Source organism: Neoarius graeffei, chromosome 12 (genome assembly GCF_027579695.1).
Source record: "Neoarius graeffei isolate fNeoGra1 chromosome 12, fNeoGra1.pri, whole genome shotgun sequence".
In the NCBI taxonomy this organism is placed as follows: domain Eukaryota; kingdom Metazoa; phylum Chordata; class Actinopteri; order Siluriformes; family Ariidae; genus Neoarius; species Neoarius graeffei.
This window is the reverse complement of record NC_083580.1, coordinates 29,993,723-30,010,557: the sequence shown is the minus strand read 5'-3', so window position 1 is coordinate 30,010,557 and position 16,835 is coordinate 29,993,723. Positions and strand designations below refer to the sequence as shown.

Here is a 16,835-nt window from a genome sequence, read left to right as displayed (position 1 = left end):
ACATTAATATAAACCTGACTGCCAGAACTAGAGTCGGAATTGCTTTGTACAGAAAATTAATCAGTACTTTCAGCCACTGTTTTATTAGCTGAAAACTTGAAACCAGTTGTATTCTGTCTGTTGTAGCAGTGGATTTTGTTTATAGATTATTGCATCTGGAAACCTCGGTAATTTAGGAAATCTACAGTTATAAAAACATTTGCACGTTACTTTTCTGGAATTTGTTGTTCTCCCTGTAATTGAGTGTAATGGAAGCTTCTAACAAACACTTCCGAATGCGAGGCCGTGTATAACATGTTTGAGAACATTGCAATGAACATTGATGCAGCTGTTCGGACAACGAGTAAGATGAACCTGCACAGCGCAATAATGTTTAGGCCAATATGTAGTTTTGAGGGTCAATCTTTCACGTGCATGGGGGTTTGCAAACCAAGTCTTTTCAAACTCTACATCTTGCCCTTGGTGAACATGTGCTGTGCAATGCAAATCTTCCTCCTTCATATGATCTGTGTCAACTGATGGTGTTCAAGTGTGCGAGCTGTACAAGGTGTTTGGGAGTTTGTGCGAGTTGATCTGAGCAGAGCCGCCAGACATACACACAGGGGGCTTCCAAGACCATACTGCACACCGCACATTTCACTTACAGTGGCAAGGCAAGTTTATTTATATAGCACATTTCATACACAATGGCAGTTCAATGTGCTTTACAGAAGCAAAAACAGTAAACAATAGAGAAATAAAATTACATAAAATTTTATTTTTAATCTAAAACAATGAATTAAAAGAATTAAAAGAAAATAATAAGAATTAAACAATAGTAGAAATAAAATAATAAAATGCCAAAAAGAAAAAAGGAGAAAAAGAAAAAGAAACCAGCGGAATAAAATAGAATAAAAATTAAAGTAAATTTAAAACATGCAGAGAAAGTAAAGATTATAAAAAATGTAAAAATATGAATTATTTAACAGAAAGCAGCTGAAAACAGCTTGGTCTTTAACCTAGATTTGAAGCTGCCAACAGCAGGAGCATTTTTAATGTCCTCTGGCAGTTGGTTCCATAGCTGTACTGCATAGTAGCTAAAAGCTGCTTCACCACACTTTGTTTTAACAACTGGTTTTAATAGTAAATTTTTCTGTTGCGATCTGGTAGATCTGATTGGGTTAGGCCGCTGCAACATATCAGAGAGGTAATTGGGCCCTGTGCCATTTAGAGATTTATACACCAGCAGCAATGCTTTAAAGTCAATTCTGTAGCTTACTGGAAGCCAGTGAAGGGACCTTAGAATTGGGGTAATGTGCTCTGTTCTTTTTGTTCGTGTGAGAACCCTCGCCGCTGCATTTTGAACCAGCTGAAGTCGTTTGATGGTCTTTTTTGGCAGGCCTGTGAAAAGGCCATTGCAGTAATCAACCCTACTAGAGATGAAGGCATGTATTAGTTTTTCCAGATCATTTTTTGACATAAGTCCTCTTAGTTTGGAAATGTTTTTTAGGTGATAAAATGCCGTTTTAGTGATTGCTTTCATGTGACTGTCAAAGTTTAGCTCGCTGTCAATGAAAACACCAAGATTTTTAACCATTTCTTTAGTTTTAATCCCTTTTGTGTCAAGAATAGTGGTAATCCTGAGTCTTTCATCTTTTTTTCCAAATAGAATTACTTCTGTTTTATCTGTGTTCAACTGAAGAAAATTTTGTGACATCCAGCTATTGATTTGATCGATGCACTGGTAGAGACATTCAAGGGGGGCATAGTCATTAGGTGATAGAGCAAAATAAATTTGGGTATCATCTGCATAGCAGTGATACAAAATTGAATTTTTATTGATAATTTGCCCAAGTGGGAGCATATAAAGGTTGAAAAGTAATGGTCCAAGAATCGACCCCTGGGGGACACCACAGGTCAAGGGCATTGACGTTGAGGAACAATTTCCCAGGGTAACAAATAAGCTTCTATCTTTTAAGTATGATTTTAACCAATTGATAACTTTACCAGTCAATCCAACCCAGTGTTCAAGTCGATATAGCAGTATGTTGTGATCAACAGTATCAAAAGCTGCACTGAGGTCCAGTAATACCAGGACCGATGTTTTGCCTGCATCAGTATTAAGACGTATGTCATTTATAACTTTAATCACCGCTGTTTCAGTGCTATGATTGGCACGAAATCCTGACTGAAAATTATCAAAACGGCTGTTTGATATCAAGAAGGCAGTTAATTGATTGAAGACAATTTTTTCCAGGATTTTCCCGATGAATGGTAGATTTGATATTGGCCTGTAGTTATTTAACACTGAAGGATCCAGATTATTTTTTTTTTAAGAAGGGGCTTTACAACAGCTTTTTTTAGGGACACAGGAACAACGCCAGTCTCCAAGGATGTATTTATAATTTGAAGCACATCTGTAATTATAAGATGAAGAACAGACTTAAAGTTGGTGGGCAGAATGTCCAGTTCAGATGTTGAAGAACTGAGATTTTGTACAGTTTTTTCAAGAGTCTCATAATCAATTAAACAAAATTCTGACGTTGTGTTAAAGTTATCTATCTGTGTCATTGGTGATTGCAGTTTTTCAATTTTTTGCAACTGAGATATATTATGAGAAATATTCTGCCTTATTTTATCAATTTTACCTTTGAAAAAGGATGCAAACTCATTGCATTTATTAACTGATAGAAGTTCAGGTGCTAATTGTGGTGGGGCATTAGTTAGCTTCTCTACTGTTGAAAATAGCACACGGGCATTGTTCATATTCCTGCTGATGATGTTGGAGAAGAAAGACTTGCTTTACGAATTTCATAATTATAATTACAAAGCATCTCTTTATGGATTTGATAATGGATGTGAAGTTTAGATTTGCGCCATTTTCTTTCAGTCTTTCTACATTCTCTCTTTCGCAGTTTAACAGCCGGGTACTGCTTCCATGGTGCTTTCTGCTTATCATTGACTCTTTTGATTTTGAATGGAGCAATATCATCCATAATTTGGGTCATATTTAAATTAAAAAATTCCAGTAAATCATCTACAGAGTCTGACATTTTGGTTGAGTTCTGTGAGAGAGCTTGCTCAAAAAGAACACGTGTTGTCGTTTATGACCCTCCTACCTATAGTCGTTGAGCTATTCTGAATGTGAGGAGACATAGAAACTTCAAAGAAAACACAGAAATGAACAGATAATGCCAGGTCAACAACAGTATAAGAAACAGTAAGACCCTTTGTGATGACGAGGTCAAGAGTATGACCACGAGAGTGGGTCGGTCCCTGTACATGTTGTACCAGGTTAAAGTTATCAATAATTGCAAATAGTTCTTTGGCATAAATGTTATTAGTATTATCTACATGCAAGTTAAAATCCCCAGATATAATAAGACTATCAAACTCTAAGCAAATGACCGATAACAGTTCACCAAACTCTTCAAGAAAGACTTTGGCTGAATGTCTCGGAGGCCTATAAATAGTTAATAATAATATGTTAGGAGAGCATGTAACAAGTGCACATAAGTGTTCAAAGGACGTAAAGTCACCAAGTGAGGATTGTTTACATTGAAAAGAGACTTTGAATATATTTGCGATCCCTCCACCTTTCCCTTGTCGGGTAACATTCAAAAAATTAAAATTTGGGGGAGCTGCTTTGATAAGGGTGGTAGCACTAATTGCTTGATCCAGCCAGGTTTCAGTTAGAAGCAAAAAATCAAGATTGTGTTTACAAATAAGATCATTAATTAAAAATGACTTGTTTAAAAGTGATCTAATGTTCAGAAGAGCTAGCTTTACAGAAATTCTAGAAGCAATATTTGGTTGTGCACTCTGATGCTGTTTTAAAACAGGAAGGAGATTAGATTGGTTCACCCCCAGGGTTAAATGTGCTCTATGTTTTCTGTTTCTTATCAACACAGGAATAGTGTCAACATCGGGTCCCAGCTGGTTTTCAACACTACACCCATTTGCAGGGACCCAGAGTACATCAAACAAGACTTTCTAAATGTTCCATTTGGTTTGAGGGTGAAGGGACTGGAGATGACATGTATCTTTTGGATGGTGAAAAAGATTTGTAGCCAGCTGAAAGTCCTGGACGAACACAATTTTGATGTACTGGATACACTGCTTGTCGCGACAGATTTGGGCTGGAAAAGGAAAGTGTAGCCATTGGGAGCAGTTTTTTCATGCTATTTGGGAAATCCATCCGAGGAGAAGTGGAGTCGTCTGTCCTTGAATGTTGGGAGGCCTGCAAGTCAGATGTTTGTGTGTCCTTGATGATGACTTGCAAAGATGATTGTTTAGGCTTTGTAACTATGTCAGTCTTCGACATCTTATCAACTGTTTTCCTGGCTGGCTGAGAAAAGATTGCAAGTTTGTAGTGGTCTGCTAAGACTTTGGCTCCAATCCAGCTGAGTTCAGTGCTATTTGGCTTGTAAAATTCTTTGCGATTCCAAAAAAGGTTAAAATTGTCTATGAAATTCATACCAAATGAAGAACAAGTTTTTCCAAGCCAGGTGTTAAGACTGAAGAGTCGAGAAAAAGCAAAACTTCCTCTCGCTGGGAGTGGGCCACTGATAAAAGATTGAATTCCAGTCTTATAGAGCTCAGAAAAAAAGTTTTCTGAAATCATCTTGGACAAACAGCTGTTCTCTGAAAACATCATTTGCTCCCACATGCACAACGATACGTTTAATAGTTTTATGCTCGGACATGAGTTTCAAAATGCTGTCTTTGGTGTCAGAGATGGATGCATTTGGAAGACAACAAATAATCATCTCATAACCTTTTAATTGTCTTACAGTGGAATCACCAAGAACAAGGGTTGTGGGATCAGGTGGTGTTACGAGCTGCTTTTTGCCTCTTCTCACAGCTCTTCGATCTTGGTGTGATCTCTTTTTAGTATGTGTTTGTCCGCTTGACAAATCCTCTTCCACATCCCTGAGGCATTCAAATTTGTTCTGAAGCCTTATAGGCTGTGGATTTTCCATAGGATTGTAGATCCTATTGTAATTTGTAGAACGAGCTGGTGTTGAAGTAATTACTCTTCTGTTTTTGTTTTTTGGCTTAGCACCCATCATTTGTCAGTTTTCAGTACTTACAGGTTGAGTTATGAATTCTTCCACTTGGTCTGCAATGTCCTCAGTCTGTCGGAGCGCAGTCTCTGCATTCTCAGCCACTGTTTCTGTACTCCTTTCCTGAGATATCGCTTTTAATTCGTCCGTCTTTGGCAGAGCATTAATCTTTGATTCCAGAATAGAAATCCTCTGTTCTAATTCCATGCATTTTCTGCAGGATTTTTTGCTTCCTGGCATTTAAAAAAAAAAAGTGGAAATTAAATTAAAATTAAATTAAAAGCTTATAAAGATAAAAAATAAAATAGTGGAAGGTCAATGAGAAAGTAAAGTATAGAAATAAAGATTAAGAAAGCAGGAGCAAAGCAAAGAAGCGTCCTACTCGCTTGAGTAGGAGGAGCAGTGGCAGCCATTGAATTTGTTCCACGTTTCCGTGACTGGCTCTCTGCAGGCCCTTGGCCGTCCCCTGACTGGTTCGTGACTGTCTGTCGATTGGTCCGTGCAGATAATTTATCCCCCACAATGACGTAGTCAATGCAGTCCTGACTGGTGATGCCCCTAAGCAGCTTGTGTGAAAACCAGCTGCTATCCCTCATTTTTCCATGGGGAGGAGCAGTGATTGTCCATTTCACAAAGCAGGTTTATCAAACGCTGAGAACAGCTGATTTCAGTTAGTTAATTCAACCCGGAGGAGTTTCACCGTGAGTTAAAAAGCCATAAGATTTTAATGCGCTCATACAGCGAGTTTGAATGTTTATATATAATTGAAATAAAAGAGAGATTGATTGATTGAAGTGTGCATACTCTCTACATAAACACTGTCTAGTGCAGCATGGATAGGCATAAATAAATAAAGCCTCTGCTACTGTCTAGTCCCAGGGAGGCTCGGCGTAGGCCACTGATGAAACTATTTGGCTGTCCTACTACTAGGCAACTACTTGTCTACTACTAATACTAGGCCTTTTGTAGTAGTAATAGTAATAATGATATTTGCCTACTGAAAGGTGATCAGGTGAAAAGTTGAAGCCGCAGCAAGACCTTTGCTATTAAGCCTTTTGTAGGTTAAACAGGCTTTGGCAGACAACGTTCTGGAAAGGCTGTGTTTTTCTTTGGTTTGATTAGCCTATGATTTAATCTTTAAACATTATGGTTTCAGCAGTTCGCTTAAACATTGGAGACTGTAGAGTTGGGCTGCAAGATTTCCCGACACTTGTTTAAGATGACAAACTTCATAGTCAGGAGAAAATAATTCCACAGTATTTAGTGCCTCGTCAATCTCAAAAATTAATAGTGAAGGACCAACGCGAATTAAGTCCCAAAAAAACATCTCGTAGGCCTATATTTTACATTTTCAAAAAAGTCCGGAATTGGAAGTCGGTCAGTGGAGTGTAATGAAGTGTCTCATTCACTAAGCACAAAAGGTCAGAAAACAGTGGAGAAAACAGCGATTGCTTAAATAGGCTACTAATGTTTTACATTAGTAATTTAATGTATGTGACAAATAAGTTCATTGATTAAATAGATAAAGAAGCCAATACTCCGAAGCTCAAAATTCAGGAAAGTGGCTCCGGTGTCGCAAGTGCACAAGAACAGTTATTTGAAAGTTAACCTGATGAATTTGCGCGTGCGATTTCATGAAGAACCGGGACAATTGGCATTCGGTGAAAGATTCACACCTATGACTCGTTATATTCGCGCGCGCCCTCTCGCCCACTGTTGCTTCGATTTCCCGATTTACACGCGTGTCTGAAGATGGAGTTTTCAGAAATCTCCACTCTGCCCAGAGTTTGCAAAAGTAGCTGTTTTCAGTGACTGGAACCTCTGTATAGGTGTGAATGAGAGGTGCAACCGAATAAATAAATATGCGTCTTTTTTATCCGGCTACATGTAGGCTATCACTGCGCAAAGCCTTTAATGTTGAAATGGTAGTAATATTTGTTAAAATAATAGTAGGCTAATTTCCACTTTAATCGGTAAAATGGCACAAGGGATGTGATGGGGGGGATGGCCGTTTTATAAGGGGAATGATTTGAGATTTTTATTTCAGAAGGGGGATGCCTCCCCCTACATGCCCCCCCCCAACTCGAGTACTGCGTATAAGGCCACTGGATATAGGCCCTTCGATTTCCATCACTAGAGCGTGTCAAATTACTTTCGGTTTTGCCAGCATGGACGCGCTTCTTTTAAATGAAAGCACAGATGTGTCAGACATCGACAAAACGGTAAAGAATAAGTGGAGATGGGCTTGGCTAAATGAAATGGGCAATAATGGCAAGCCATTTAGTTCATGGTGCAAAAAGATGAAAATGACAGGTGTGTGCTTTTGTGTAGTTTGCCATAAAAAAAAAGTCTATGGAAGCAATGGCAAAAAACTAGATGCTTTTGGCTTCACTGCGAAGAAGCAGAAAAAGTGAACTTTCACTTTTCTTGCAAGTTCTTTCTGTTCCGCTCTTTTGAAAGCATGGTTCAAGTTCGACTGCACTTGCACTTTTCTCTTAACCACTGTTGTGCATTACTAAAGTATTGTTGAAATAAATTTGCACTTTGCGCTGAAAACTTGATGTTTCATCATGAATAGCCAGTAATGACAATGGTAAAGTCTTACCTTAGCTTTAGTCATTGTTAAAATTATGTAAATGTACTATAAGTAGGGGCCGAGGGTATAATGGACAACACGGCGTTTAAAATTCGACGCATTGCTGATGTGGTAGGGGCCAACGACATGGAGCTTTTTTTTTCAGTCAGATGATTTTTTTTTTTTTTTTGCTTTAATCCATGAGTGCAGACATCCCAAGTCTCCCGGAAGTTCTGGGAGTCTCCCGCATATTGATAGTGGATCCCTGATGCCCGCAAATTGGAGAATATCTCCCGGAATCTAGAGCAAGTGAGCAAGAGCATGCACGCGAAACATTAATGTCTGCATCACGCATATGACGGAGTGCGCGAGGGAGCCTGTGTGTGTGCCTGTTCATGTAGCGCATGCTTGACAAAAAGCATCCTGATTGGTTTACAGACATCCAAACTCATTTAGAACAGTGTAGAAACGAGCAGGAGAAAAACAGGGAGGGCTCGGAAAATGACTGCAGGCCGGAATCGAACCCGAGTCCCTGGATTTATGGTGTGGCGCCTTATCCACCTGAGCCACGAAGTCCTGCTGGCATTGCTTTTAAATAGCCTACTTAAATCCTTAAAATGAGTCATGTAACGCATGTCTTGTGTGATCTGATCTCCAATGGTGAAATAAACCGGTTGTGATATGAGTACAGTCTGTTATTTTAGAAGATAAATTTAATATATAGCCTAATGAAAAATAATATTTTATAATATAATATCACGACATATTACTGTCTGTAACTGTTTGTCACTAAAGCGTTTTCTAAGATCATAATGTCTATCTCATCTCATTATCTCTAGCCGCTTTTATCCTGTCCTACAGGGTCGCAGGCAAGCTGGAGCCTATCCCAGCTGACTACGGGCGAAAGGCGGGGTACAGCCTGAACAAGTTGCCAGGTCATCACAGGGCTGACACATAGACACAGACAACCATTCACACTCATGGTCAATTTAGAGTCACCAGTTAACCTAACCTGCATGTCTTTGGACTGTGGGGGAAACCGGAGCACCCGGAGGAAACCCACACGGACACGGGGAGAACAGGCAAACTCCACACAGAAAGGCCCTCGTCGGCCGCTGGGCTCGAACCCAGGACCTTCTTGTTGTGAGGCGACAGTGCTAACCACTACACCACTGTGCTGCCATGTCTGATATTATTATTTATTACATATTAATATTACAACATCACTTTTAGCGATTTTAACAAAAGGTCTGCAAACGTTTTTTTTTCTCTTCTCAAGACCACATTTACACCGTAATATGTAATCATATGAAAAATACCATTACAGACTGGTGGAGCAGCGTGCCGAAAATATGTATTTGGTCCAAGGTGTGGTTTTTTTTTTTTTTCATACGTTGCTGGCTCTTTTGCCAGTAGCGCATCACTTGCGCAGGTCTGGGGTTACCCTGCAATTTTTGGGTTGTTCTATTATTATTAGGCTACTGCATAAAAGCGGTCAGATTGTGTGCTCAATACCTGTATACAGCGCTGAAATAAACGTTTTGCAATGAATAAGAAGTGTTTTGAGTTAACAGCATATTTTTAACACTAGAAGGCCCAAAGTGCAGACTTTAGTCTGCAATGAAATCCCCCCCAAATTTGTGAATAAGTCTAACGTACCATTACCTGCCTCCCATTGTTGTGTAAAGAAGCCTAATTATTGTGTTACCTGAGAAATAGCCTCTTTGTTTCTAACCCTAACCAGACTTCGTCGCAACCAAGAAGGATCAGTTCTAACCCTAACCCCAAATCCTGGCCTCAAATAATAATGGAATAATAACCCAAATATAACATGGGGGTGCTGACCAGGCACTTATGGAGCATTGAGGATGGGGCTTGGGAAGGACACGCTGCAATAATAGCAGAAGCACTGAACTTTGTGTACGCTGCCACAAATACACCTGTGGCAAATGTACCGTAGGAAAGACTCACCATGGGAATCTGGAAACTACTAGATGGGACAACTCTATGCTACATTTCTGTGCTTTGTATAGCTTCCATGTGTAGTGAGTCTGCTTTTCTTAGTGTGAAATAAATGTTTATTTTCTTCCTGAAGTTATACCGTCTGTAGTTTTTCCAAGCTGAAATTGTGTTTTTTGGGGCACTAATTCCAGTCCTCTGTCCTCTGACATTTGGCCCTTTTTCAGCTCACTTCAGCTCGCTTCAGCTCACTTCAGCCCGACACGGCTCGCGTTTCGACTACCAAAAACCAGCACGACTCAGCTTGCTTCAGCCCTGCTTAGCCCCTAAAACTCGCATCGTTTTGGAGTGGGGCTGAAGCAAGCCAAGCCGTGCCGAGTGAGGCTGGAGGCGTGAGCAGACACTCCCCTGTGCACTGATTGGTGAGGAGGCGTGTCCTCACATGCCCACACACGCCCCGCGAGCGCGCTGGGATCTGTAAACACCGCAAACCCGGAAGAATAATAATTATGAATTACGAGAATTTCTGAAGCCTTATGCGCCTCGCCTCATCTATACGCTCTTGCCAGTATCTGTTGGCGTTGTCGGTGACAACAAGCCACAGCACCAAGACCAGCAACACTAACGACTCCATGTCCTCCATGTTTATTGTTTACTATTGTTTACTATCCGGGTCGTGAGACTACCGCTTAAAAGCTCACTGAATCAGTGACATACAGAGCATCGTGGACGAGTTCGCGGAGCGCAAGGCTCGTCGTATGCCCTTCAAATAATGCGCGCAGTAGGCTATTGATGTTTTATTATGAGCCATGTACAGTATGTCGCCTAATGTTTTTTTGTTTGAGTTACATGTTCGTTTGAAGGACTTAATGTACAAAATAACATGGTTGCACCCCGTAGTGTTGAAATTGGTAAACACAGTGCATTCAGTGAGGTTTGCACCGCCCTCCTTTTATTTCTGACTCTTCCTGTCACCGTTGCAACCTCTGAGCGCTCATTCGTATGCCCTTCAAATAATGTGCGCAGTATAGGCTATTGATGTTTTATTATGAGCCATGTACAGTATCCTAATGTTTTTTGTTTCTGAGTTACATGTTCGTTTGAAGGACTTAATGTACAAAATAACATGGTTGCACCCCGTAGTGTTGAAATTGGTAAACACAGTGCATTCAGTGAGGTTTGCACCGCCCTCCTTTTATTTCTGACTCTTCCTGTCACCGTTGCAACCTCTGAGCGCTCATTCGTATGCCCTTCAAATAATGTGCGCAGTATAGGCTATTGATGTTTTATTATGAGCCATGTACAGTATCCTAATGTTTTTTGTTTCTGAGTTACATGTTCGTTTGAAGGACTTGATGTACTAAATAACATAGTTGCACCCGGTAGTGTTGAAATTGGTAAACACCGCAGTTGCAGACATTTTGTAGCCTAAAATGATGTTATGATAAGCTTTAATAAAGGGCCCGGTCATTTGCCCCGCCCCCGGCCCGGCTCTGACTTGTTCCGCCACTGTCACTGATGTCACTGTTTGCGCTGCTTAACGACATCACGTGACGTCCACCCACTTTCGCTAACTCCACCCAATGTGTCCACCCACTTCCAGCCAGCACGGTTCAGCGCAGTTGTAGTCGAAATGCAACTTCAATAGCCCCGCTCAGCTCGACTCAGCTCGACTCAGCACGGCACGGCTCAGCCGCGTTTGTAGTGGAAAAGCGGCAATTGTGAGCTTGGCAGAGTAAATTGTCACTGAAATTAGGATGTAACCTAAAACCAAATTACCATTCATGAATAGCAACCTCAGTGGGGGGTGGAGTGGCTGTTCACAATACAGTGGAGACAGTTAGCACCTTGAGAGGAATACACAATTTTTGCAGAGAGGAGGGGGCATGCAGCAGAAGTGGGCCTTTTAATGAACCATGCTTATCACATACGGTAACACATTATCAACAAAGAAAGAAAAAACACAATGCCAAGGATCAGGAAAAGAACCACAGTGCTGTGATTAGTTGGGCTATCAATGACTGACAGAGCCCCGGCGCGTAACTATGCATTATAAAGTTAAAAAAATATTTTTATTGAAAAAACAAGAATGTAATGATTTCCAAAATTTCTAAAATTATTTTACCTAACGCAATTTTCTGCTTGAATCCACATTTGCTGGTGTTGAGCGGTTTTTTTTTTTTTTTTTTGCTTCTCAAAATCATCTCATCACAGATCACTCGCTGCTGTGTGTGAGCTTCCCTGCCCCCTATTTGTTGAAAATCTTCTGTAGATGTCGGGGTTTTATATTGATTTATTATTATAATTGTTAATAATTAAACGTGATAAATCTGGTTATTAGGAACAAAGGAGGGCATAGTGGGAAATGATACGGTAACTGTCTCTTGTCGGTTCAAATACGATACTGTTTTGTGATTACACTGTACTGGTTAATAAAAATAGACAAATGGCATGAACCTCTCTACTGTCTCTTATTACACTAAAGAAAGGGCCTGGCCGAGTCATTACGTATTACTGAAAAAAAAGAAAGAACGAATGATACACAGATTGTGTATCATTCGTTCTTTCCATTTTTAATTGGCAATCAAAAAATGAAGAAAAATTGTTTTTCATTTCAATTTTAGGCTTATAAAAAAAAATGAAAAACCAGTCATTTTTTCATTTTTTTGTGTTAAAATAAAAACAAATAAAATAACCAGTCATTTTTTGATTGCCATTTGAAAATAGAAAGAATGAATGATACACTGATTCATGTCCGCTAATAAAAAGCAAAGTTGGGCTGACACAATATGTTGAAAGCGACAAAATGAATGCCATGTTGTTATTGTTATCATTATTTATTATTACTATCAGTGGTCGAGTTGTAAAATCAAACCAGGGGGGATGGTGAAATTTTTAGTCGCGTGTCGACCCATCGGTCGGTCCGTCGGTGGGAAACTGGTTTGCTTTTAGGAGGGTTTGCATACAACGTAGGTCTGTGGACCTTGTTCATTTACCAGACATACAGTATTTTGTGCTGATAAAGTGTGTAGTACACACTGTGTACCCTTTTTATTGTTGTAAAAAAACATAATACACTGGTATTTTACTGTAAAACATGCACAGTGTGGATGTCGTGTCGTATTTAGTCAGTCTCCTGGCTGACATACCTACCACATTCTCCATATTAGGGTGAAATGCAGATGACAAATTTGAAGTGCAACTTCATAGTCATGGTAGGTTCCTTTTAAATCATTTGGTAAATAATTTATGAAAACCTCAGCAGGCAATGTAAATGAACAACTGAATCTTTTCATATCAAGTCAATAGAATTTTTATTCAAAGCTGAACCTTGGGAACATTGAATTAAATACAGAGGTAGGTAGGTAACCAATAAGCTAAAACAAGCAACAGTAAATTGTAAATCTTCAGCTGTTGGTTCTCCTGCTTGCTCCTGTATTGTCTCACACTCCGGGTCCTCCAGCTCCTGTCGCACTGTGTTGCAGTTGCTGCTGTCTGTCATCTGGAATAAAGAGCAGTGGATAAGATAATTTAATTAAATATAATTATAATGTTATTTCTGATTTATTTATTATCTGAACGAGGATTTGAGCTTTGAAAAATAACCGGATTCTTTCTGTAACGTTGATTCACGCTGTTATCTAGGTCACGTGACACCTTAACATTGACGGTTACCAAGGAGCTGCCTTGGATACTTTGATACTTTGCTTCGATACATACTAGCACTGATACATACTGGATACAAGCTAGCAAAATGAGTTAAAAGCAGGCATCTTTGGAAAGTTTCTTTGGAAAGGGGAAAAGGCCCATTGAGGAGACAGAAGAAGAGCCTATGACGAAGAAAAAGAGAGCTGCATTTTAGCAGACACTTTGTCAAGTCCTACACCAATCCTTCTCTGCCTTACATGTTGTGACCGGCTCTCTAATGAGGCAATGAAGCCTTCAAAACTGCTAGTGTCATTTATTTTAGCCTTCCTGTCTTGAATAACACTTTTTGTTGCCTGAAGAATAACAAACGAATGTCCAGGCTGATTAAATTAATGGCCTTGTACAAGAAATCAAAGCTAACATGAACCTGAGTAAGCTAGCGATAGCTGGCTAGACTCCAAACTAACATTCATTATGATAGCTGTGTTATCCGCCGCCCACAAATTAGGCTCCATATCGGTAACTTTACAGCATGATAGTGGGCTCACAGAAAGTGTGACTGATATTCGTAACTCTTGACTTACCTCCTGAAATGTGTTTTTTTTTTTTTTTTTTTCCTTCCGATCTTAAAGCCGAACTTGCTTAGGTCTTGCTGTCCACTCCGCTTGGCCATGATGCTGCAATCCGCTGCTGTCACTGACGCCGATTGAAATAAAAAAATAACGGAACCCCAACTGAATGTCACCTCCTCAAACGCTTTGCTTGCGCGTGCCCTCTCTCGTGGTAGCTTACTGTATACTCAGTTTCAGCAAAGCTACGTGGAATGGCATTTCTAATTCCAATGTTAAATAGAAGTAATGTCCACATTTATTGATAAAATTGCTCAAGGGAAGGGAGGGGGATGCCCATTTTAGAGGGGGGATGATTTTGACCATTTTTTATTCCGGGGGGATGGCATCCCCCCCATCCCCCCTCAACTCGAGTACAGATTACTATTATATTGAGAATAATAATAAAGAGATCATCAGCTTAACATTAACAGCTTAATATATTAAATGAATAGAATGTATGAATAAATTACTTGATATATACATGGACATGCAATTTTTCTGTTTCATAGACGCAGAGATGATGATGGACTGTCGCTGAGGATCATGGGAAGGCTAATGTAGCGTGGGGAATAGAGAAAATCAATAATCGTAAATTAGTTATTTCGTTTTGGTTTCCCTGTTTATTATTTGTTCTGTTTTGAGTTGGAAAAAGGAAAACAAACCAATCCCTCATTTTTTGGTCATACAGAAAAACAGGAAAATGAAATATTGAGGTTTTTTTTTGTTTGTTTTTCAGATTGAATGGAATACTTGAATGATCGGATGATACAAGGACCTACATGTAACACTAAAAAGTGCACAGTGCTTCATTGCAAGAGTCATTTTTAAAAAAATATTTATTTTTGAGCGAGTAAACCCAAGGCAAGAATCGAACCATGTTTCAAGAGTTACCGGTACAGGACATGTGCAGTAACCACCAGACTACCAAGACCCGCAGTATCGTCTGCTCCTGCACTGAAAAAAGTAACCTACCGTATAGAATTTACCCAATAAATCTGAAGTAACAATTTGCATTGACTTGTTTGGGGTAGATTTAATTCCATATATTGAGTATAAAATAACTGAAATAAAAAGCTATGAAATACTTAAATTGGGTAAAATTTACCTCACATTTATGTATCTATGCTACTTTCTCATTGAAATCGGGAAGTGCAGTACAACAGCTTCACACATTTCAAGATTTTTTTTTATGAGAGAAGCGCCATCTAATGGTGACACTGTGGAATCGAATGAATGGGCGTGTTTAGAATTAAAATAGGGGAGGAAGGGGGGTCTGAGCCATTCATGGCAGCCCCCTGGCGTTCAGCTGGGAACTGCACGGCAGTCGCATGGCGTGCGGTTGGAACGGGAAAAATTCAATTGCTGCTACCGTACTTCAGTAGTTAGTCCATCTGAAGTGGACGTGAGATTTACTCAGAATTTGCACATTAAATCGTGTGCTAACAAATTTTATTGGACATGTATGTGAGATGAGGAATGAGTGGGACGTAACTATTCCTCCCTCACTTTTAGACCGGAGGTTGACTGAGAAAGTTTCGGTTACAGGTTGTCCTGAGATCCCCATTGTCTGAATAGAATTTGTGCTGAGCGGTGGGTCTACTGGAAGTACCCCATGTTGTATGACTGAGTGTCCTGCTCCAGAATCTACTAAAAAAATCAACACATGTCCACATACAGTGAGGGGCATACAAGGGAGTTTAGAGAAGGGAGTAGTTGCAACTTCAGGTGTATCTACCTGGACTGGTGTATCGGGCGTTTCTGTTGCATGCAAGTGCTGCTACTAATGTGTTTTTTTTTTTTTTTCCCCCCCACCTTTATTGGATAGGACAATGTAGAGACAGGAAATGAGCGGGAGACGGGGAGGGATCGGGAAATTACCTCGGGTCGGAATCGAACCCGGATCCCCGGATTTATGGTATGGCGCCTTATCCACCTGAGCCATGACGTATCGTGTGCGTGTGTGTGTTACCTCCCCTGTTCTCTGTGTGGGGCCTGTTTCCAGAGTCCACCCTTCAGTCTGCTTTGCTGTACTCCTCATGGGGCTTCTGTCTGCTACTGTGGAGACAATCTTGAGCAAAGTGTCCCTTCTGATTGCAGTTGTAGCAGGTTGTGCCTTTCCTCCAGGATGGGTCATCCTGCCTCGACCCCTACCTCGACCTCTTCCTCTTTGTCCAGGCTGAGCAGTCTGGAGAAGAGCGAGAGTGGCGGCGTGTAGGTATTGGTCTCTTTGTTGACTGTCGTCTTCTCTTTCAGCAGCCTTTCTGCATACACAGCATACTGCTCGATCTTGGTGAGGCTGTCTGTTTCCCACAGGAGACAGAGCTGCTTCACTGACTTGGCCACTGCTGGATTCATACCGTTCATGAAACTGTTCTGCAGGTGCGCTTCCCAGACCTCAGGAGTGCCTTCCACTCCAGCCAGGGTCACGGGTCTGGTCAGGCAGTGGTGTTTCTCGTGCGTGGCAGTGAGATGAGCAAGAAATGCTGACAGCACTTCACCACCTTCTTGCTTACACACATTGATCTTAGTCATGCCTATGTTCAGGGGAAAGGCACTGTCCAGACGAGCACAGAAAGCAGTGATGGTATCTCTGTACTCACCATTGCCATCTGCTGGTCAGCTTCTGGCCACTCTCTGGAAACTTTGTTCCAATCTATACCCATCTTGGTCATGATTAGGCGGCGAAGTTCATGGGTGGTTGGTCAGAATTCTCTGCAAAACATCAACAGCTCATTACCAGATCTCTTTCTTCCTACCTCTCTCACGTTGGGAAGGGAAGCCATGCTTTCCTTGATATCCGCTGTCATCCAGGGTCTGTGGACTAGAAGCACGGTGTCAGCTCCAGCCACTTCCACCACTGGAAGATGAAGGACTTCAGACTTTAGGTTACGGCCTTGTGGACCCACTTGTGAGCATGTGGTCAGGTCCAGGAGGGTGTCTCTTGCGTCGCCATATGCAAGACTGGATCTCGTGTGATGGAGAGGCACTGATGCTGGA

The 16,835-nt window shown here is 40.7% G+C and overlaps 1 protein-coding gene across 8 annotated transcripts in view; it reads left to right on the top strand.

Moving 5' to 3' along the window:
• Positions 1-16,835, top strand: part of mob1bb (MOB kinase activator 1Bb) — a 93,133-nt gene that overhangs the window by 1,533 nt on the left and 74,765 nt on the right. For 5 of the 8 annotated variants that reach the window (XR_009655723.1, XM_060935763.1, XM_060935761.1 and 2 more), the window contains exon 1: positions 15,670-15,753. The exons of the other annotated variants lie outside the window; for them this stretch is intronic. Coding sequence is in view for 4 of the 5 variants with exons in the window: in XM_060935763.1 (XP_060791746.1) it covers positions 15,683-15,753 (71 nt within the window). In the remaining variant the exon portion in view is untranslated. Of the gene's footprint in view, positions 1-15,669; positions 15,754-16,835 lie in introns of those variants that run through there. 8 annotated transcript variants of the gene reach the window in all.